At 40.6% G+C, this 24,275-nt stretch overlaps 2 protein-coding genes across 5 annotated transcripts; one reads left to right on the plus strand and one right to left on the minus strand.

Annotated features, from left to right (window-relative positions):
- Nucleotides 1–25: 25 nt before the first annotated feature.
- pdcd6 (programmed cell death 6) lies at nucleotides 26–12,541 on the minus strand. Its single transcript, XM_026362593.1, has 7 exons — nucleotides 12,465–12,541; nucleotides 12,328–12,432; nucleotides 8,051–8,112; nucleotides 2,464–2,508; nucleotides 1,624–1,782; nucleotides 1,125–1,234; nucleotides 26–866 (listed from the first exon to the last, which is right to left on the minus strand). Exons 2-7 carry the CDS (start codon nucleotides 12,408–12,410, stop codon nucleotides 768–770), a joined length of 558 nt encoding a protein of 185 aa, XP_026218378.1. The 5' UTR covers nucleotides 12,411–12,432; nucleotides 12,465–12,541; the 3' UTR covers nucleotides 26–767.
- A 109-nt stretch (nucleotides 12,542–12,650) lies between these two features.
- rec8b (REC8 meiotic recombination protein b) lies at nucleotides 12,651–23,274 on the plus strand. Of its 4 annotated transcripts, none has more exons than XM_026362589.1 (18): nucleotides 12,651–13,068; nucleotides 13,240–13,308; nucleotides 13,456–13,598; nucleotides 14,683–14,758; nucleotides 15,246–15,363; nucleotides 16,199–16,274; nucleotides 16,930–17,000; nucleotides 18,206–18,287; nucleotides 18,560–18,626; nucleotides 18,902–19,094; nucleotides 19,432–19,569; nucleotides 20,229–20,304; nucleotides 20,909–21,099; nucleotides 21,315–21,354; nucleotides 21,503–21,578; nucleotides 21,669–21,764; nucleotides 22,336–22,442; nucleotides 22,773–23,274. In XM_026362589.1, the coding sequence occupies exons 1-18, from the start codon at nucleotides 13,013–13,015 to the stop codon at nucleotides 22,859–22,861; spliced, it is 1,764 nt and encodes a 587-aa protein (XP_026218374.1). In that variant the 5' UTR covers nucleotides 12,651–13,012; the 3' UTR covers nucleotides 22,862–23,274. The 4 variants fall into 4 exon arrangements, with proteins under 4 accessions (XP_026218374.1, XP_026218376.1, XP_026218375.1 ...); XM_026362591.1 differs by having other exon boundaries at nucleotides 19,435–19,569; XM_026362590.1 differs by having other exon boundaries at nucleotides 16,933–17,000.
- The last annotated feature ends 1,001 nt before the right edge of the window (nucleotides 23,275–24,275 follow it).

A 24,275-nucleotide genomic window follows, 5' to 3' on the forward strand; every position in this document is an offset into this window, starting at 1 on the left:
CACACTCCACAACAGATTTTTTCTTTTCTTTTTTAATAAAAGACTTTGTGTTGTTTAAGGCATCATGCACAAAAAATAAGCCATACTAAAGGCATTATTTTTACCCTCTACCAAAAATTATATGTTCTAACATTTGAGGATTTGCTGTTAAGTTCGTACAAATATGGCATGTAAGCTGGCATGTCAGTGAATCTCGAAGCAGGGCAACGATACCTGCTTTCACAGTTTTTGTAAACATGGCTTGAGCAAAATAGGGCTGAGGAAAAGACAAGAAAAGGGATAACGCATGCTTCAACGTGGGGCTAGATTTCCCTGAAAAGCATGCAATGCACCTTAAATCTTATTTACAATGCATTTTTTTCTTAGTCTCAACTGAGTTATTAATTTACTGTAACCATTAACATTAAGACATTTAAAAGTTTGTAGACAATAACAGACAAGTTGAGAGACAGATGTGTCCGTAATATTTTCCAACCCAGATTCTGCAACAATGTTCAGATTAGACAACAAACAAAACACTACAAGATTTTTTTTAAATGGTATTGTACAGTAGCTGTACTTCCCGACTAACACTGTCATATGAAGAATATTACAACTTCAAAAAGGTTCCTCTAATGAATTAGTTTTGTGAATTGAAACAACCCAATTGGGGCTAAAAATTAGGTTTAAAAAATCTTGTAGTGTCCATGATGGCAGACATACAGGTGGTGCCGGTTGTTTTGGCACAGTTTCGTCCATTTGTGCTCTTCTGTGGTGATCCATGTGTGTTATACTATATTGAAGACCATGGATAGATACTGTTCATAGGAAACCTGAATCCAGCCATCCTGGTCTGTATCGTACCGCCTGAACACGTCAGTCAACCTCTGTGTAAAAAGAGAACATAGTGAGTTTGAGCTCTATTGTATCATAAGCTTTACATTTATTTCTACAGATTATTGATACAGAATAACCACTCTCAGCTCAAGTATATGTCACTGTATATATTGTGACTGGGAAGATTGTAATATTTCCTAAATGTGCATAATGAAAAACTTCACACTATGCCTTTGCATATGTACAAGAAACTCTTTATATACTGTTATTTTATTAATGTTTATTTTGATATGGTGTTAATGTGTTACCTGTAGTACAATACAGCACTGGATGAAGTCATCAAAGGCCACCTGTCCCTTCCTCTGGCGGTCAAACTTCTCGATCAGTGTGCCGTAGAACTGGTCTGATAAACGATAGCCTGTAAAAACAAACAATTAAATCAGCAACATAATCAAGATTTCAAAGGCATCCTACACATTTTCCCTTCCAAAGTGCCTAAATAGACTTTGGCTTCTTGGTTAGCCCCTATTAATGATGCTTCCTGTACACAACAAAGACAAGGCAGAGAGGGAGAGTAGCAGATCAGGGTGTTGCGGCAGTAGCTGAGACACAGTAGGATATGATGTAATTAAGGTATTCCACTGCAAATGTAATACTGCAGTAAAGTTTAACAGAGACATTACCCTGACTTTTTGATTGGGGGGTTCAGTGCATTTCAGTTGATCACAGTAAAGAATCACAACACTGCCACATAGTCCTCCACCACAGTTATTGAATTTAAATATGCAAGCAAATTCTGCTCCTCACCAAATCCAGTCAGCGCCTGTTTGAGCTCGATTTTGTCAATGAAGCCGGAGTTGTCTCTGTCATAGGTCCTGAAGATGTTCTGCCAGTCTGTGATGTACTTCCACACGCCGGCGAACTCGTTGAAGTTCACCCCACCTTTATTTTCCCTGTCAAACATGGCTAAAGAAAAGAGCGACAAGGTTGGGAATAAGCTACGTGAAAGACACATTATTCACTCATTGTGTGATAATATGGTCAAAGAACTGTGGAATGAAAACTGTGGACAGAGGCTGCCACACTTGGCTAACTCCTGTCTCAAAAGACTGATCCAACCCAACTATACTCCACTCCTCACCCCCATGTGGTTCAATCAAATTACTCCCAACACAGCAAGCTCTGTCACAAGATAAGCTTCTTGCTGGGGGGCTATTAAATGATGGATTTACTGATTATGATACAGTAGTGAAGGGAGGCGATGGAATTAGAAGGATTTTCTCAGCAATCCAGAAAAAATATATTTTTGTGTTTTGAGTAGAAACTGTGGCTTTATTAAAACCGTCTAAATAGTGTAAACACATCAACATATGGAGTCTGAGGCAATTGGCAGCTGCCTTTAATCTTTCCCATTTCTTTACTGAAACTGTCTCCTCCTCCTCTTATTGATGCCCATCTGCACTTTTCCACTAGAGCAGCAATTAATGAAGTCAGAAGTAAGTTTACTTGTGGCCTCACATCCTTCAAAACGTAATGAATTTATCCAGTTGTTATGGAGACGAGGCAAATAAACAGCATACGAGGCATGAGAACAAAAGGCATTTGTGTCACAACGACTTGTCTGGGTCACTGTCAGCAGTTACTTACATATGATAGAGCGGACTGTGACTGGGTTGAAAGGAGTCCATGTGCCTGTGAGACAGAAAAAAATGACGGTTACATACCAGTGCAATGAGACTATTGGAAGAGTCTGGTATTACTTGTAAGAATGATAAGAATGATGAAAACATCTATGATAACTGCATTTATGTAGAAGCTGATGACACATAGAAGGTCCAGAAGCTATCTCTACATCTCTACATACCGTCAGGTCTTGTTTTCTAACAATAATGGACGACATTTTATCAGTAAAATAATAACAAAAACAAGTAAATAAGTAATAACAATATGTGTAGATGAAGAACGGTGGCCCGCTTCAGTTCCTACACAAGCCACCCAGGGGCTCTGGTGGTGTGGGTGGCAAGCATTCATTTAAAAATAATTTATGACATTTGGCGAACATATGAATGCATCCTATCAGTGAGTTCATAAAATGTTTCTAAACCACTGACATCATAATGTTTTGGGCTTCTCCCCATAAACTCTTCAATTATATATGAATATTTCTTTAGTCATGTGGATAGAAAAAGAATTTTGCACCTTTAGTTTAACAGGGTTTTTAGTTTCTTTTCAGTCTCTTTTCTCAAGATACTGAGATTTATCGGGTCATTATCAAAGGAAATCCTTGCTGACTCACTACCTCAGTTATTACAGACAGGCCTTTACAGTTCAAGACCAGAATAAAGTGGAGCAGACGTTTGATGCAGTCCTTACACTTGGTATATTATGCTCTCTAGCATTCAACATTTCCTCCATCTGCCTTGGTTTCTTTTATTGATGGGTGAGGCTGTGTGGGACTTTGGCTAGAGCTGTTCTGGGACCAGGCCTGAGGCTGTTACTGAAGCTGGGGTTTGGGCCATACACTACATTCCTACACCATCTACTGCGTCTATGATCCACAGCAAAAATTCGAGTTTGCACGTTCTCCTTGTGCTCTACCTGCAAAAAGTATTGGTGCTGCCTTTAGCCTCAGCCGTACATCACATTTAGTGATGAGCAAATGTTGTCATGCCTAGTCTCTAAGTAGGAGAGTGCATGTATTCAGTGTTAAACCTGCTAAATATCAACACATTAGAATACTTACGTTAGTATGAAGCTTAACAAATTGAAAATGAATAAGATCTAGATACATACAAAATTGGGGCAGATTAGATATGAAAAATAAATAAATAAGGAGGGGGGGTATTAACCTCAAATAAATCTTCTGATGTTTCTGTCCCACAGTTCCTTTCATACTTATTAGTTGCCACATTATCTAATACTGTCATATTTGCAATAAACTAATATCAGCCCATGCACTGACTGATTTACCTGACCATCTGACTATTTACCTGGCATCTCAGCTCTCAGCATGAGTTTAACGTAACCATGACCATCATTTGTAAGGTCATGAAACTTGCTGTCCTGATTACTTAAAATCGAGTCTGCTAGGTGATCAGGCTGTCACACAGACAAAACCCAACCAGCATCTACATACAGTAAGTAAAGAAGGACAAGCTGTGACTTTTCCAGTCATACTGATTCTTCTAACCACACACACACACACACACACACACACACACACACACACACACACACACAAACACACACACACACACACAAACACAAACACACACACACACACACACACACACACCAGTAGCTAACTGTAAGGTCAGCAACGTGTGCCAGACAGACTGCGGCTGCTCAGTGCGAGGTGGTCAGTACTGGTTGAGATGTTTATGTGCGTCCGTGTTTGCATCTGATTGCCAGCTGGGACAATACAGCCTCTGTCCAGTCCACACACTGGGCTCTCACACTGGTGAGCTCAACTGCCAGTGGTGAGGTGGCAAAAGAAGGAATATAGCAGGGGAGGAGTGAGGCAGACGGGTAAAAAACAACTGACCACAGTGTATAAACATATGTACACTTGTATGTACACACTTGACATCTGCAAGAATGTTTATGAACTTTTGAACACACAAGCCCTAAATGTTTAGCTGGAGACCTGAAAAAAGCTTAATACTGGCCAGTCCTGCCATTCAGCCAGCTCTGCAGTCTGTACAGCAAGCATGTGCTCTCTCAATTGTGTCGGCAATCTTAGTGGCCATTACCGCTCCTTCACTGTTAAATAAATAACTCAAGGAGAAGCATAAATCTGTGTGTGTGTGGGTGAGTAGGGGGGTGTGACCACAAGCTGGTATGATATCTATTCACTGCTGCATGATGAGAGCACAAAAGCTGCATGCATGCATACATAAATATCAGCAAATGGCACAACTCCAGGAAATATACACAATATAGAAGTGTGCATAGTACACTTCAGATGCAGAGTCAACGGTAGTTTTATCAGTGATGACACATTATCTTTTTATCTTTATTATCACCAGGAAAGGAGAGAGGGAAGAGAAGAGTGAGGACAAATATAGAGAAAGACTAGAGCTTAGGCAAGAGACAGACTGAAAGTTGGACAAACAGACTGTAGACATAGCAGGAACTGAACCGGTGCCATATCTTCCTGAGAAACCTAGAGAGAGGGAGGAGAGAGGGAGAGGAGAGGAGAGGAGAGGAGAGGAGAGGAGAGGAGAGGAGAGGAGAGGAGAGGAGAGGAGAGGAGAAAGTTGCTACCTTCAGTCTTGAAAGGTCAGTGTTCCAGTGTCACACAGGAATTAAGACAATGAAATAATGATCTGCTAATAGAAAGAGATAATAATGGCTTAAACAACACTGCACTACAAAAAGTGACATCATCACTTCACTTCACAAGTATAAAAACACATGTTGGAAACAGCTTAAACAAAGCAGCAGCCCCAGCAACCAGCGACCTCAGCCTCCCTCCTCCTCAGCCTCCAGGGCCTTGATACTCTTGGCACCGTGCTCCCCCATCAGGGGAGGGGTAAAAAAAAAAAAGCAGAGGAGAAAAGAAGAGATTGATGATAAACGGCAAGGCCAAGAGGGACAGCAGCAGTGCACAGACAACGCTAGGTCGATGGTGTGAAACAAAAGCCAGTGAAAACAGCATCTGAAGGGCCAGGAGATCCATGACACACAACACTGTGGCTGTGTTTTCTGGCTGTAGCAAGTGGACTGCAGGAGAGGATGCAATGCAGTGTGTGTTCAGCTTCACTGGCTCTGTTTCAAATCACAATGAGCCTAATGAACTGGCAGAGACTGGACCGGGAAACCTGCCGCTCCCTGCACGCGCACACACAGCGAGGAGCGCGCAGGTCTGCATAAGTCTGTGAAAACAAGGAGGCTACTTGCTGACTCTTGGCATTAACGCGAACAAAATGAACAAGTCACACGTACGGCAGATAAACAAACGTGTTCACGCTTCCGTGCACAAATACACACTCGGACTAATCAGTATGCTGAGCCGGAGCTGGTGTGCAGTCTGATAACAGCTTCTGATGCTGCTGCGGGCTTCAACGTTAAGAAAATGGGTTTCTGAGCAAAGCAACTTGTTGCATACTTTGAAAATCTGGTCTGGCATTAGACTAGATAGGAAACACATTAGAATTTAATGAGAAGACAAAAATCAACCTATGCTAGAGTGTGTGGGAAAACGGTGCGCTGACATACACAACTCATTAATCATTACTGTATTTCAACCCAACTGTCTCACTGAAAGCAAAGTCTAAAAGCAACAGTGCTGCTACAGCGTTGTGTGTGGGCATGCAAATGGATATTTTAGTAGAAGTCTATGCTGCAGCTCTTCTCAGTCCACACAAGTGTAAAAATGACTTCACTTGCCAGGATTTGAACAAAGACGAAGACCTGTATCATTTATTCAACACAGCTCAATGAACTGCCTTAGAGAATCACAAATACAGTTTTTTTATTTAGCAGGTCCACTGGGAACTGAACCCTTAATCCTGTTCGATTCCTCCTTCTCTCAAGCTACACAGGACTAACTTATGTCACTTGCCGCTGTAATCCTCAGATTTTTTTCATTTTACAGTTGGCAAGCTCTTTGTTCTTTCACAATGAATACAATACAACGGATGTGGATTTACCACTTTCTTACTTCATAGGTTTTGAAACAGCGGGTCCTTGATTTGATACATCAGACAAAAGCAGGCTTCTTGTTTGTGGCTCACAACCGTTAGTTTCACTGTATTGAAATCACATCATTTATTAGTTGTAGCTTATCAGCTAAGTAAGCTAACGTGAGGGATTTTTTTTAACCATGTACTATAATGTAATCATTATTGCCAAACTGCCTTTTATGAAATGCCCCTTGGAATCTGGAATTAATGCTGAATTGCTGGATTGCTGCTGCAGGCAGTACTGTGGTGGCAGATTGATAACACCCATCCACCACAACATTAAAACCACCAGGGGGTGTTAATGTTGTTGCTGATAAGTATATGCTTTCAGCACAGTGTACTGTAAATATTATGACCACAGCAATTGCAGTTTCCACACTGCACATGGCTGTCAACAGGACCTGCCTAACTCTCCTGACAAAAACGCTTGCATTTCGTTAACGTCTTAGAAAAAGACAGGAGAAATATAACATAAGTACCAGAATTGAGTAGGCAAAATGAATATGTGTACTGGTAAAGCAATTGTCACAAGTCACTGAAGTCCTGAAGAACCTTCTTCAGGTTGGTAGCCCATGATCAAGATGAGAATAAAAACAATCCAATTGTTTTATAATAGCACTAAGATGCCTCCAAACGCTCTAATTTGTTTGTATTGTAATACAAAACCAACATCTGTGCTTCATTAGTTTTTAAGTTATGTTCATTTTTATGTGCTGCAGCGCTCTTCACTTTATTTAGTTATGAGAACTATCATCTATTGGACATTAACTGGGTGTTGATGCTTACGCTAATGCTTCCTTTCTTAAGCACAAGCGCTCATTTTTATTTTGCCTTCATAAAAGATACAAAAACAATTTGGGATGTTTTTTAAATGAAGTCCTGATCATAGGGGATACCAACATCAGAGTTAGAGGAACTTTGTCCTGTTCAATTATCTTATTAGACCCATTGTATTAGGAATATCAGATGACACTGGCTTAATGAGACTCATTAAGAAAAGGTCAGAACAACAAAGCAGGCGTGCAACACTGGTTATCGTTTGAGGTAATGAGGAGATGTTTCTTATGTGTACAGTGAATGTGAACACAACTGCACCGCTGCTGAAAAAAAACAAACTGGCATCCATGCAGTCAGTACTGGCTTGAGTTGGCACAGGGACAGTGACTGTGTGTTTGAGTGAGTTCTTTGATGCCACACTGATAAACGTTTCACCTGCTTCTTTGTTGTTCTGGGATAAAAATAACACATTTTGTTCACTTCGCCTACCACTGTGGGATAAAAATAAAATCCCATTTCATTTTCTCCTTAGGCTTGGCAGTTTCTTAAATCAAAGAGCGGCAGAGAGAAACGGTGTTGAGCCACAAGACTGGAGAGAGACAGAGGGATCACAAAAGAGACACAGAGGGAGTAATAAAAATGGGGAAACAGAGGAGTAAGAAGAATGAGGACGAGGAGGCTGATTGTGATGAGAACAAAGTACAAAGCACAAAGAAATAAACTATAAAACTAAATTAGGAAAGGAAAAAAAATCAGACACTGGTACGAACCATTCGATAAGGCCTGCTGAAGCTCTGTGTCTGATATCACCCCGCTCCGGTCTTTGTCAACCCTGGGGAGGAAAACACAGATTAGGTACCGGCTGCATGATCCGCTTCACACATTCACACACTCCAACACATAATAACAAGCGAGCATCAGCACTTACCGGCTGAAACCTTATCCTCTCGCACACGTGTTAGGATTTTAACAGTCCACTGAAAACAAACGGAGCTCTATGAACAGGATACACAAGGAAACTTGTACGCTGGGAGCTCCCGTGAGACCAGAAAGACAAGCAGGGTGTGTGTGTATGTGTGTGTGTTGCTCTTGAGGCAGCAAAGTGAGACTGAATGTTGGCAAACGTAGCTTTTAGTGCTACCAGCATAGTGTCAGCTTGCAAGAATCTCAGTGTACCATATTTTTTAAGTGATAAGCGAAACAAAAACTAAACCATGCAATTGTTCGGCAAAGGACTAACAGACCTTAGCTTAGTTTAATAGTTTAACTGACCATATAACGCTAACATGCGCAGTTTGATTCTCTCTCTCCTTGCATGTCCTGTCTGTAACTCAGAAATCAGAAATTAGACTGATTTCAAGATCCAAATATTCATTATATCTTTTTTTATATAATGTAAGATATCAGTAATAATTTAATTTGAAAGGTGAAAATACATACAGTACCATACAGGATTTATATCTCACCTAAGGCTTCTGACATCCCTGTGACTGCAGTGAGCGTCACACCTCTAGTTCTCTGTGGCAAAGTGTGTATTTCTAATGGCAAATGCAGTGATTTTAAAAGCAACACGTAGCCCCCTTTCTAGATATTCACTGACTATTAGAACCAAAGCTCTAGAGACCAAAAAATTGCTATATGGGACAGTGCTATAAGCAACAAACTTTGTCCTGGACTTGGGTAAGAAAGAAAGTAATCGGTCACTTAACGAGTTACTTAATAGACAAAAAATATGTTTATTACTTCTACTGTCTACGACTTTCTAGCTACATCATCAAACAACATCCAAAAGTTTTAGGCCATGACATAAATGCAACAGATGAGTAAGCTTTAAGGGAAACTGGCTAAGATAAAAAAAAAAACCTTTTGTTTTACAAGTTCGACTGGAAATCAGCCACCTTAGTTCTGCGGTTACATGATCTTTTGTCTGCTAAACCATCTCTATAAATGTATGAAGGTACATTTACAAAACTCAGCACTAGTTTGGCGGTCAGTATAGATGTAGCCATCCAATCATTACCAGGCGGGGTTATGACACACGCAACAGGCTTCACAGTTATAAAATGTAGTCCAACGTCCAGTGACTCAGCTGTTCCTTAGCAACCTGCCTGGCCCAACTTGCAGACACAGAGCACACTCAGAAAACACCCACAAACACCAGCAGAGAAGAAGAGTGAGGCAAGGAGACGGGAACCACCTCCAAATGGAAACAAAAACAGTACTGGCCCAGTGTTAACTTTCAGGGTATTGGGGGCTTCCACTTATATCTCCTGTCTGCAGCCTCCATGTCTGTGTGCATAATGTATATACTGTGCGTTATGTATAAGGAGACCCCCCCCCCCATGAGTCCTTGAGAGAAAACAGCTCATAACCTACCTGTATATAATGAGAGCTTTGTCACAGTGAGGGTGAGGAGTGGTCAGGTTATTGCAGCCAGTGGGGTACACAACCTTTACCAAACAGTGATAGATTAAGCAAAAGAAGTCAGTGTGCACAGTATAAGCTCTGCTCCTTCCTCCCTACTCCTCTCCCCTTCCTTTCAATAAGTCATTCACTCAGCCTCAGGTAAGGAGAGTGGAACAAAAACAAGTGAAAGCATCATTAAAACTCCCTCTTGCCTGCAGCACAGAGAGTTAACCATCTGCCGCTTCCATCTTTGCACTGTCAAATCCAGAACGTGCATGTAAAACAGCAGGACAAACACAAAACACCACAGTCGAGTCACTTAATATTTATACTTATTCTGCTCAGATTTTCCCATGATTCACTGTTTCCTATTAAGCAATCAGGTTGGAATATGGCTCGGGGAACAAAGTCTGCCCTACTTTCCATATTAACAGTCCAAAAGTAAGGCAGCGTCCCTGTGGCTCCTGTGGTGGAAAGAATAAAATCTTCCATTAAAGTTGCATTCACAAAACCTTCCAAGTTGTCCAAGAGACAGTTTCCACTGTTCCTTTTCCTATTTTGAGCTAATTTCACGTTGTGGAAGGAATCTGTTTCCGGTTAGACAGCCACATGTTTCAGTGATCCTGAGGCTGAGTTTTCCCCCATATGTTTAAAACAAGTATTCATGCCGGAACAGGAGACACTCTGTGAACGTGTTGTGTCCTCGCATACCAACCAATCTGTATTGTTGATGTGAAGCCAACTTAATTCTGGTGTCGCTCTTGATTCTTGAAAGGTTGGCCGCAAACATTTTTGTCATACCAGCGTCATTCAGGAAGGCAAGAAAGGAGTGAACGTCGGCCTCCTGAGTCATTCAGTGTGAAGGCCTGGATTTGAATAAGCTGAAAAAACAGACTCAACTTAGAGACGGACTAGAGCACAACTGCAGCGTACCTTCACCATCCGCTGTGCAGAGCACCTTGAGAATGAAGGACTCTATTCAGAAAAACACAGGTTTATGATCAATCTGTGTTTTTATGACAGGATAACACGATATTTACAAAGTGTGACTCAGGTTGAATGAATTTCTAAAAGCAGTGCACCAGTGGGACGGTGAGTCATATGATTGCTAGGTGTAAGTGTGTGTGTGTGTGTGAGATTGAGAGACCTCTCACATCAACTGTGCTCTATTGACTCTGATCACATGACTGAGGGAATTCCAGCACTGCTTTGACAGATATTCACCGAGAGGCAGCAGATGAGTCAACACAATGTTCGTGCGAGAGGTGACTGTGTGTGTGTGTGTGTGTGTGTGTGTGTGTGCGCGCGCGCTCATGAAAGTCATATTGTTTTTCTTTGGTGACAATGAGTCAATGTGTACACACCATCATGATAGTCATGACGAGCTCTATTCATGTGACCGTGAATGAAATATTATGTGAGAACGACAAAATAAAACAGACAGAAAATCTGAAAAACTTACATATCAGACAAAAAGTTTACATCTGGCCTGATTTCTAACCAGTTTTGCGCCACACATAAATAATTCAGTCGGGGTGTTTCGAACCTTGCTATGCCTGCAGCATCTCAATGTTGTGAGAAAGCAAAGCAGAAGGAAAAAAAAATTCTCTGCAGTATTACGTAACTCTATAGCTTACTATGACCAGAGGCCAACGCACATCAACTATTTCCCTTCCTGTCGACCACTATGACCTTCTCAGCTGCTGACACACTTTTGACTCAAGCTGTGGTGGTGATACTGACAAAACTAGCCCTCAATGGGAGAAAACAGACACTGATGCTGTACTAAAAATGGACACAGCAGAAGACATTATTATTGTAGAACAGCTTTACCCTCCCATAAATAGGCCCATTGCATCACACTGACCTACAATTGTCAATTGTTGTTTTTAGGAAACTCCATAGTGTCTCTCTGCTGACTGGGTGCAATAACAACAAAAGGAGTCACTCCGAAAATATTCTCCCACATCTGTAGACGTATAATAAAGGAAAAGTTCAACTTGCTTTCTTTTGACAGGGGAAAGAAACAGAGGAAAGGGCGTTCAAGGACTCCTGGAGGTCCCTGGACACACGTTTGGAAAGTATCTGTGGTGTAGTAGACAGTTCAGTGACGGATTTCAGGATAACTCAACACGTATGATGAGTGTGTGCTAGTGAGGAGACCTGCTGGGTGACGTGTGTATATAATAGTAACTGTGTCCAGGAAGCTCCACTACTGAGGGGTAACCTGACCACACCAGACCACACACTGATTTCACTGCGGAGCCGTGTTCGCAGGCAAAACACAGGGATAAGCTGAGACACTAGAGTTATGACAGAAAGGCGAGCTGTCAAGATGAAACACGTTTCAGCAACCAACAGCGCGAAACAATCATGAACGCTCCGAGATCTCTAGCCCTCAGCTCGTGGTGTTCCAGTTCTCTCTCGTCCCCTTTCGCTCGCTCTCTCTGTGTTTCTGTGTGTCTCCCTGCCCCCTCTTCTCTCTCTCTCGCTCTCCCCCTTCTCTCATCTCTCCTCTCTATCTTCTCTCTCTCTCTCTCTCTCTCTCTCCCTCTCTCTCTACCTCTCTCTCTCTCTCTCTCTCTCTCTACAAACGACAGCAGTTTTCATTGCGGCTAAACACGCCGTCTTTAACACTCACCTCTGGAAGATATTCCACAGGAAACCCTGGTCAGGCGGCGCGTTGATGTGCGGGGGAGCTCTGTACGGACTGTGACACGCCATTTTAAAGGAACTGCGCTATTAAATTCAAGTCAAGCCGACAGACTGCGCTATTAAATTCAAGTCAAGCCGACAGACTGCTCTTCCTGCTGCTGTTTCAGCTCTGAGCAGCTTCAGTCCGACTCCCGCACCCCGCCCCGGGAGAGGCGGGGCCAGTCATTCACTACCCACAGCCAGCGTGACGTGTCAGCGTCCGCCCTTCACAACAGCCGGAAAAATAGCTACTGTGGCGTTTAGCAAAAGAAACAAGGCTAATACAGGAAAACTTCAGCTTGAATTTAATATTAGTGCTTTTTTCTTTAAAGTGGTGGTGAAATAAGTATCAATACCACAAGTGAATACAAGTGAATACCTGAATTTACTTTTCTTGGTGATTAACTGTTTCTGTTATTTTATACCCTAAAGTTGTAATTGGTTGAGGTGGAGCACAAGGTACATATAACATGTAGTTTTCTTTTTTTCCTGTGTTTCATGAATGCATCATAAGCATTTACTTTCAAATCTGAGTTGAGGCGGGAAAAGCGTGGTTTTAATGTCCAATAAATTGATATAATAATAATTAATCTTTTCCTTAAAGTGTTGACTGTAACTAGAAACGGTGAGACATGTTTTACTACCCAAATGTCCTCCATCGCCATACAGGATGCTTTTCCACAATATGGTAAGTTTAACGAAAAGCTATCTCAAGTTAGCTACAGAGCTAGAAAGGCTAACTAACGCTAAGGTCTAACTTAGCTAGTTACAAAGGTAACATGTCTTTAGCTACATTACACCAAAGATAGTTTTATTAAGTTAAGTTTTATTTCTAGATTTGATGTGTTTTGGTATTTAGGTTAGCAGCCACCAGAGGCATCAGGGTAACTCGCAGAGAGCTTCTCAAAGTTGATGTCAAGCGAACATGGTAAGAAAATGGAAAGTTAATGTCTCTACTTTTAATAATAGCAAGCCTGATGCATTTGATTAAAAATACCAAATATACTGTATGTTTAACATACACAATTAATTTTATAATGTTTGAACCCATTTTGTTTTTTGTTTTTTTTTACAGCAGGGACATTTTGGAGTACGTGACAGCTCAAGTTCCTCCACCACAACCCCACCTGCCCAGGCCTCAGTTCTCTCTCTACCTGTCATCCCAGCTGCAGTATGGAGTGGTTATAGTTTTCCACAGGCAGTGTGGCTTCCTGCTTGGTGAGAGAAAAAGGAACAAGCAAGAGTTTGTAACTCTCTTCCAAGCTGCATTGTCTGCACACAATGCGCTGCAATTTCCTGCTGAGCGAGAGAATAGAAAATGGAACAAAATAGAAGAGATAAAAATAGAGACTTTACTAATTTATGCAGTATAAAACCCACATACTCTACATCAAGATAGCAGATTAAATACCTTATGCCAGAAATGAAGGAGTAAAGTGAGTTGGATTAAAACAAGGTCATTGTTTATTGGCTGTTTATTTATAGAGAAACATTTTCTGTGGGGCTGCTTGCTGAAGTAAGCTCAGGTGAAATGTGAAAATGTATTATACAGCAGACAAACCATGTTTGCCAGCTGCACAATGTAGAAAACTAAGAACCCCAAACAGTACTGTCGTCACACATCTCCACAACGCATGCTTCCCAAATTACCCTTCTAAGGGTGATTTAGAAGCCAATAAAGAGCCGAGGAAACCAATATCATCAAACTCTCTATTCGTCTGGTCTTACATTACACCCTGATGCCGATATTGCGTCCAACAGATTCACAGTCATGCTGTTGTCAAGGTTGATCAAAACAGTGAGATACAATGCAGTATGGTGAGCTGCTGGAGAAGTGAAGAAAACAGCTACTGTCCGGCATTTAATTTAATCCATAAGTAAAAGAGAGAAGAATAGTGTCATTAGCAATTGTGTGTAGGTACTATGTGTATGTGCTATTCCTTAAAAATGGTATAATGTGGTCTGTCATGCCCAATTTAATAATATTAACTTTTAAACATGCATTAAAAATATCTGTGATACAACTTAAATAAAACATCTACAAAATTTTGATTTAAAATTAGAGTACAGGTGCTCCCTGCAGATTTCTTTTCCAGCTAGTTTGGCTTTCAGTAAACCAAGAGTTTATGCCTAAGAAACCTTTATAAATTACCTAAATAAATCTGTGTTTAAAATACCATTTTATTTCTAGGATAGCTTGTTTTTCTCTCTTTGTGTAAAGAGGAGGCAGAATAGTAATAGGGTCCATTTCATTACATTTGTCACTGCCAAGATGTGTGAAAACCCATTTTCTGTTTTTCAGAAGAGGTTCAGCAAACCATTGACAGGCTGCTTCGCGCTAAAACGTGCATCCACATTGACATGGCTGAGCCTGACAGGTCTGTACACACACAATCACACCAACATACCACATGGTTCCTGCGTAGTGGGAGTTACAGTGTGTTGTATCTTGCAACATTTAAAACATTTTAAGATAAACTGTGCAGAGATTGTACTGTACATGATGAGGGAGATTCTCTGGGGAAATAAAGACTGAAACACTGAATTTATTGTTTTTATTGAGTGAGCAATGGAAAAAAATAGTCATATTGTTTGAATGGCTCTGTAAATGTTTAATAAGCCATAATATATGAACTCTCACGAATGCAGATTCATTAAGTCATCCTTGGAACTTTCTACAGTCTAAAGATTCTGTACATTGATTGTGAATGGACATTTTGCCATTTCATACATTTATGAAAGTAACAGTGGAAAAAGACGTACATAGTGTTTTTAAAAAACATAACACTAAGCACGCATGTGGTGTTTTACTGTTTGGAGTACTAACATTGCTACTGTATGTGTTGGGCTGTTTTTTCCTGACAGGCATGGCTTGGATGTGCCTGACAGCCTGTGCATGATGAAGGACACTGAGTCAGCTCAGGATCCCTTCTTTGGTCTCATGGAATCACACCAACTCCCCAGCCCCTATAAGATACATCAGGTGCAACTTCTGTTAGGATACCAGTGCAGCCATGTACTATATATGTTTGTGTGGCTCTGAAATGTACCAGGCACTCTCCACAGTAACGTAACCTATTGTTATTATCAATTACATATTCAGTCTGTAAACACAATTAAGCTAGATAAATGATGATGGTCAACAATTGTGCTCAGGTGCAGCAGTAACCTTGTTAACACTTTACTGTTAACAAGGTTAGTCTAGTGTCACACAAACAGAAACAAAAGGGTCCCTCATCTGAGGTACAGTGAGTTTATGAGTAAAGACCTTTTGAATAATTTTTGAAGAAGAATTTGCGTGCCCTAAACAGCCGAGAATAAAATGACATGGTAGGTAGGAGGTTTACCTACAAATGCTCTGCTGCTGAAAGTGAAACCTACACTGCAAGGCCACTGCTTTTTTTCTGCCAATTTCCACTCTAAATGTCAACAAATCTGGCAGACATAGCTGAATTTTGTTTGATTTAAATGAAGAATATTTGTAGAAGGGTTTTAAAATGACAAACACCAAACGGCACCAGGACAACAATATACATACATTTTATTAGGTACTATTATGCAATTTAAAACATCACTAACTTAAGAGTGGCTTTAGGATAGCAAGTTAGAAACAGCAGTGTATTTAGAGACCATTTTACTCATAAGGAAGTGCATCAAGTATCAGACAGGATATATTTCACCACTATGACACACATGGTTTACTACAGAAAGCAAAGCAGCTTCATCCTGTTTGTACACAGAGGAAAAGACAAAAAAAGAAACAAAACAAACCACGTTGTTTCTGTTTGTCTTGTAATCTGTGTAATGCTTATTTTCAGGCAGACTTTGTGATTGAAGTGGTGGATTCACAGCACTCCCTGGTGCTCAGTCCCCAGACCACACTGGATAAAGAGGGTATGAATGACATTTTAACCTTTTCAAGTGTCCCATGTCTGAGGTTTCTGCCTTTAGGTTCTCATTTCAAGTTTTTCCATTTTAATACTTTCAAGACAAAATTGAAGGACATGATTCTTTTCTGTGTTTAGGATTTCACTAGACTCACAAACTCACTACAGTAAATCTTATGTTTAGAGAAGAAGTCGTCAGAGGAAAATGTGTAGATTCAGCTTATTAGACAACAATCTCCTAAAGGCTACACCCTTGAGCACTTAATGTGAGTGGAGCACAACCAGCTCAATAACAGTGTTTCTACCCATGCTATTCACAAAAGATTTTTTTTGATTGCTTCCAAATTCTTTTGTGACATGCAATTGCTTTAAAAAAACATACCTACTTTGAATAAGAATACAGATTAATCTGTTTATGATTTTTAATAGCTGTGATAAGAATTTACATATAACTTGGTCAAGGCAGTGTGTTAGAAAAAGCAACCAGCAAATGAATCTAGTTTGAAATGTACACATTCTGAATTAAAAATGCCACAGCCCTAGGATGAATTCAGGTAAGGATTTTATTATCCTGACTGCTTTTGTCCCTTAGACCAGAAAAATTCACATTCGTCTTGTGCTACAAACATGCTTGACTCTCTAATTCTCATGCTGTGTTAAAGCAGGTTTCAGGTCACCCCCAGCTGCCATCACCCTGACAGAGAAGGAGCAGTTCGTCATCACCACTGCTGAGGTACAATCTCTGTCAGGACAGGAGTTATCTCAGTCATTATTTTTAGGTACAGCAGGCATCCAGGTGAATCATTGAGCTGGGATGTGGACGCAGGTAGACAAGTAGCCCCTCATTTGTTCATTTGTCCTATTACTCATCACAGCATGCTCTGGGTTGAGGAAATGGCATTACATTTACATTTACATTTAGTCATTTAGCAGACGCTTTTATCCAAAGCGACTCACAAGTGAGGAACAAGGCAAGCAAACAAAATCTAAGTCAAGGAGAAAAAACATCAAAGCAAAGTGCTATCAAAAAGTGTTTCTGTTTCAAGAGATGTGAGAATGAAAGAGTAGAAAAGTTTTTTTTTTGTTTGTTTGTTTTTTAAGTGCAAAGGAAGATGCGGAAGAGACTGGCTTTAATGCACTGGCATTAAAGCCAGTGCATATACTACATGTATAGTTATGTGGTTTTACTGCTCAAAGGAGGATCAGACCTTCTTAGGAAACTGTTTTAAAAACAATTTTAAATGTATTTTCTTAATGATTCTAATGTGCACATGAAATGGGGGAGATGAAAGGTATTTGATAGTTGACTGTCCTGAATTCAACTCTCCAACACTGCTTGAAATAAGGAAGAGTTATATTATCTTAGTCATAAAATGCAGGAGTGCTTCCACGCTCTATTGGCCTTATTAGGACCATTAGTGTGTGAATGTGACATTAGTCACAACAGGCTGATAATTCTCCTCCAGAAGGTTCAGCAATTCAATTTCAGGAACACAGTCTTTCAACTTACACGACATAAGTTGCAAATGATTGATGGAAAATCCATCAGGGGGGACTTTTTTTCCAACTCTCAATGACATCAGCAGTGAACTCCCTGCGCAGTAAGATCATCAGCTGATAAAAGTCATTTTGGCTTGATAGGATGTGACCTAATTACATCAGCCTGCACTCAGTTTGTTTACAAAGATACTTGGCTCACATTTCTGTTGTCCTCTGGCCCCGCTCCTCTGCCTTTATGTTTATTTTTGTTTTGCGTGCAAACATTTTGTATTGTCTTTATTTATAATTCTGTTTTTGTTGTTGCTGCTATTTACTGCTCTGTGTGTCACTTACAATATTTATCACTGAAGACACTAAAACGACCAAACTGTATTGCCTCGTGTCTTTATTCTTTCATCGTGTCCTCTTATGTCCTTTGTGTCTCTCCTTCTATATCAGTATTTTGAAGGGGATGAGCTTCCTGAAGCCACAGCCAGAGAGCTTGACTTATTGTTGGATCAACCAGACCAGTTCCATAGAGGTTTGTGTTTCTGTTCCAAAACATCCATCACTGTGTATGATGAGCATTGCATATGTGTAAAGTTGTTTACCCTGATTAGTCATTATGCAGCTGAACAGTGATTTCAAAGTGTTAGTGTCCACATGTTATTCCCACTACATGTGTGCACCAGTCATGTGATTGTTTGCACTATTTCAATAATGTGTCTTTCTGATTATCTGTTTATTTCTATTTAGGTGTGGTGTATATGACACATTGTTTCTTTGTGCATTATGTACATGTGCGCTAAGCAGAGTTGGAAGAGATGCAGAGTGAGGAGACGATCAGGGAATGTGACAGAGTCATGTCCTCTATTGACCAGTGAGTATTTAAACTTCAGACTGTCCTTCAGTATGTCCACACCTCAGTGATCACCTTCAGGCATGGCTAATTTCATGACTAGTCTGGTATTAGTCTATATCTGTTAGCATTAGTTCAGTCTATTACAGTCCAGTATTGACAAAAGAAACGTCAGTCTGTGGTTTAGATTGTAAACAAGTGTCTGTATATATTTAGTAATTCAGTTAGTGTATACTTAGCTCAGCCTGGTACAACAAACATGGCAGATAAATATATGTGTGTGTTTTTGTTTCCAGATTGACGGAGACAGTACCCGGAGCAGAGCGGGACAGCGTGTGGCTGCTGGACGAGGGGTTGGGTCAGCCTGTGGAGGTTCCTCTGGCAGCTGTTGATGGAGAGATGACCCCACTGCAGGTCAACATGCCAACTCCACCCTCTGGAGCATCTGGGAAAGAGGGAGACCAAACAACAGGAAGTTCCTATGAAGAGGTGAAACATGGTGCTGCTTGTTGACTAGTTAGTTCAGTAGTGTGTTTGTGTTTGTGTTTGTGGAGTGAAAAACTGCAAACTGAATGGATTTACAGTTTGTTTATGTCAGTGTCTCCTCTCACTGGTGCAATGCCAAGAAATAATTAAGCATATACATATCCATAAATGTGTTTTGGATTACCAGAAACAATTTAACAACTCCCATTACACAATGTGACTCATGAGTGGCTCCTTTAGTTTTAGTAACAAGTATTGTAAAGCACGTGTGTGTCAGCACATAGATTCATGATTTCCAATAAATATTCTAAAATCATTAAAGTTTGTTTCACACTGCCAGCAGGGGGTTGTTCCTCCTCTAGGGAAGTGTGTTGGAGTACGCAGACGTCAGCTGGTCTTTGCAGATCCTCAGGTCCAGATATCTAACAAAACAATGAAGGATCGGATTGAAAACCCACTGGCTGAGACACAAGACCTGGTAATTAAATTATATGGTGTCACTCAGTCACACAATTTATCAGTTCAATTATATCCACTGTTTTAAATGCAACAAGTGTATTACTGAAATATTTCCATCATTTAAAGTGATGTTTAGACTTCTCTTCAATCTGCATCATGTAGTTCTGATACTTTTTACCCAACTAACTGAAGCTTTCAAGTTATTTAGACTTTTTCACTGACCTCTCACATACCAGCACTTTCAAACTTTGGATATTTCTCAATTATGTATTATAACTTAAACACATACACCACACCAAATGGTGTATACACTGTATGCACACACATAAACACAGTTGAGAGAGGATCAAAGGTTCGCTAACATTGACCAGTAGTAATTTCAATCTTCTGTCAGCCTCTCTATAATCAAAGTCTTGCCATCAAAGTGTGTATTCACTAGAGTGTTAGTTCATTAAATCCAGCTCTCTGGTGCTTCCTGCTCTCTAGGCTCACTGCAGCAGTGCCCATTGATTTTGCGTTTCTTCTTTCTCTCCTTTTTCCTCCCTTCACTTATTCCTCACATCTTTCTTTTATTCAGCTTGGCTTTTACCCCTTCTCTCTCCCTCTATCCACTTACTAAAAAAAACACAGAGTCCTGTTGAAGCTGTAATCAAGCTCATGTTTTGTTCTTCCTCTCAGACAAAGGTGTTGCTGGACATACCTACCTTGACCAAAGGAGCCACTCCTGCTCAGCTCCTCGGCGCCCCCTGTGGATGTAAGGACTACTTTACCCCTGGCTGTTGAAACCCCTGAATTATATTGACTATTGATTCTAATGTCAATGTTGCAGAGAAATTAACTGCTTTAGCTGTTGTGGATGATTTTGTTATGGTTGGTATAGAGAGGGTGGTTCTAGGGCCTTGAGAACTTTCTCTGTGAAACACTAGAGAGGCTGCCAGTCTCACCCAAATCCAGTTCGACATCTATCCTAGTCCTGTTGGTCAAGAGCCATAACTCACTAAGAGAGGTTGAGATTGGTGGAATTATACAGTAATAATAGTTGGACAAGTGAGTGGACCTGGTTGTCTGAAGTTGCCTTATAAGCCATTTGGGCCAGCTGTCTGAGCATGACTTCTGTGAACACCTGGTCAGAGAGTGGTAATGTGTATGTATTAGATGAAAGAAAATTACATTTTTCTTCATGCAGAAACTCAGCTCAAGTCCTTGAGCAGATGTTCTTTAATCAGCAACACGCTTTGAGGACATCTGACACTTTTCATTAGCATTGATTACAGCTCTTTTGAGTAGCACTGACTCATCAGCTCTGCTGAGTAAGGTACAGAAAAAGTGAGAAAACCTGCCCTTTGACCCCTCTCCAGCCCTCGTCCATACAGACCTCCAATCACTATGGAAACAGTGCGCCCTGCTTATAGTCTTGCCTGAAGATGAGGAAAAACAGAGAGAGAAGGAAGAAGATGACGAGGAGGAGGGGACAGTGGAGTCTGAGCAAGACAGAGAAATCCTGAGGACAGAGAGAGGGAGGAGGAGGAGGCACTCGAGCATGAAGGAGGTGGGTCTGTGTGAAGGTACTCTGATGTGAGCACAGCAAATATTTTGACCAGTATCCACTTCACAAACGCCAGGCTAAAATCTGAGCTAGTACTGTGAAACGGTGGCTGTCATAATAGTGGTTATCCATTAGCCAACAACACTGCACTCATAGCCTGTCAGCTGAGTGTGTTCACCCTGTTTCTATTTCATGACAATCTGCTTCTGTCTCCTCAGCTATCCAGTGAGTCAGGACTGCAACCTGCAGAGGGCTCATGTAGGAAATCCCCCCTCTTTCTCAGACATATTCATTTTTCAGATAATGCTGTAAAAACACAGTGAACATAATGAACAACAGTAAACATTTACTTCAAGTTGCCAGCTCTTTATATTGTGTTTCTTTATGTCTGTCTGTGTTTGAACAGCTGCGTTTGAAGTCATCCTTGACATGTCCAAAGAAGACAAGTCTGTAAGCGATATAATCACACCAGTCAGCAGATGGTGAGTCTTAGACGGAGGGACAGCTAAATGGATAAAGAGTAAATGACTCAATGTGTAAGTGTATGTGTGTGTATGTGCGTGTGCATGTAGGTCTCCACAGGAGGAGACCCAGCCACCAATGGAGGCTATCGCAGAGGAAAACATTGAGATGCCTGAGGCCCACCCTGAAAACAGGGACATGCTGAGGTGCTTCAACTTCAACACACACACACAAACGTAAACTGACAATGATTTTTCCCTACATCACTCCAGGAGGCTTAAGAAATGTATTTCAGAAACACGACTTTATATAAAACAGCAAGATATTTGATGTGAGACAACCACAGGTTGTTTACACATGTAAGATTAGAATAGTGGGAAACTGTCTTTACCTATATCTTTAACTATCTTTATGTCTTTGAGATGTTTGTCCATCCTCAGTCATCATATTCTCTCTCATGTTAAGATCTGTATTATTGCCCAAAATACCCTAAGGTGATGGGGGGTGTTTGAATAAGGGTAGATCATGGCTCTTCTGCTTGTCATACACTAGTGGTTCTTGTTTTTTTATGGCATTGTAAATGAACATACTTTCTGCTATATCATTAGTAAAAGTCTGAGGTTGAATGTCAGAATTTCACATGTAAGTGGTTGTTTATCTAATGCTACAATGCAGCAATGTATAATATTAGATATATGCTTGCATATAGTCTCCATTAGGCTCTAAAGTCGTTCTTGGTTAAATCCATACACTGCTCACATTGCTTGTCTTTTTCAGCTGGGTCTCCTCCAGCCTGCAGCGGTTTGGACCAGTCAGCTTTGATTCTCTGCTGCCCCCAGAGGCCGACCGCACCACTGCAGCTCACACTCTCAGTAAACTGCTGGGTGAGCAGATCAAACATCAAACACTCTTTACTGTTACTTTCACTATTCTGAAAACAGAATAACCCTCCACATCTTCTTTGATCAGTATTACTAACCCTCATTTAAAATGTATCCACCTGCTAAATGTGAAAGTTAAATCCAGGCATGAAGTAAGAAAAGTACAGTTCTTAGAAACCAGGTTTTAAGCCTCTAATTTTAAACTTTCAATTAATTCCAGCTAGAAGATAAAAAAATGTACTAATGACGTTTAGTGAAAACACAGGCAACGTTTGCTCAGTGACCTTCATTCATTCATTCCATCAGTGATATGATGACATTTGTCTCCCTCAGAACTGCTGTCTGCTCGACAGGTGACTGTACATCAGACTGAACCGTACAGTAACATCACCATAAACCGAGCAGTGCTCACGACCTCCTGAACACACACACCCACAGTGACTCGCTCTCAGGTCCCATAGAGTTAGTCCATTACTGCAATTAATGTATTTTTCTTTCCACTCCCTTCTTCCTGCAACATTATAGTTTTATATAAGTTTATCAGTGCTCACATGCCGCATATTTATGAATGTTACTTTTTAAACCAGTGTTAATCAGATGTTTTTCTATGAATTTGTTACTTATTCATGAGGGTATAATGTGGAACTGTGTTAATGTGCTTTTGCAAACCCTTGTAACAAAAGTTGTAAAGAATTTTAATCTGTTTTTTAATTAGTTCATGTGGTTGTATTTTTAATATTAATACACACTGAGTTAAGTGATGTTACATAACTTCATATACGGTTATTGAAGAAGAGTGGAGCAGATTTGTCTTTTTAATGACTTTTAAACTAAGTGCTGTGTGTAGTTTTTAACCTTTTTACTTATTTTAAATTAACGTTTGAATAAATGTCATTTTCTCAGTGGAACAGCATTTGTTATTACAGCTGTAAACACACAGAAATGTTGGACTGTGTTCAGTTGATCAGAAGCTGGAAGATACCGCTTCACTTGGTCTTTACCAGTATCCTCCTGCTCCTGATTGGCTGAACACACCTCCCTCTCACTCCAGGTAATTTTACACACTGCCCTCATGTCTCTTTGCTAGTGAAACACACTGCTGCTATGTATGTGTATATACACAAGACTACGTATATGTATTTTCAGCTATTGCTTCCTCATACAAGCCAAACCCCAACAACATCACCCCCAATAGAACCAGCTCCTCCACCACTGCAGGACCAAAGCTATGTGTGGTTTCATCGTGTTTGCAGACACACAGCAGTACACTGCTGGAAGAGCAGAGCTACAGCCTGGATAGGATGGACAGAAATCCTGTTGGTGAAAATACAAATGTAACATTTTGGTCCAGGAAATCAAATTGATGAGACAACAGACACTAAAATCCACATTTAAAGCTGAGAGGGACACAGTCGTGATTATATTTTGGGTTTATGACTAAAGGCATCTTTCCTATGATTAATCTTATTATAAACAATGATTGTAGCTGCTTCACCGAGCAGAAAAAGTAACTTCTAAACTCCACATATCCAAATCTCTACATCATCAGTGTCCCTGCACAGTGCTGACGTGAAGCTGCTGTCAGTGGTGGAATGTGACATGCTGAGTCCAAAGTGCTGCAGTGCTGGAACTGGAAAAGCTCCAGGCTGCACAACAACACATACAAGAAGTCGTATTTTGAGAAGCTGGAATTGTGACGCTGTGATGCAGACAGCTCATACTTTAACCTCCTGTTCACCTGAACTGTCAGAGGAGTGTGAGAGAGAGACAGGACAGTGATGAGGTGGATCATTTCATTACGCAGTCATAAATCCGCTTCTGAACCTGAGGTGAACT

The sequence above is a fragment of the Anabas testudineus genome, chromosome 2 (genome assembly GCF_900324465.2).
Source record: "Anabas testudineus chromosome 2, fAnaTes1.2, whole genome shotgun sequence".
Lineage (NCBI taxonomy): Eukaryota > Metazoa > Chordata > Actinopteri > Anabantiformes > Anabantidae > Anabas > Anabas testudineus.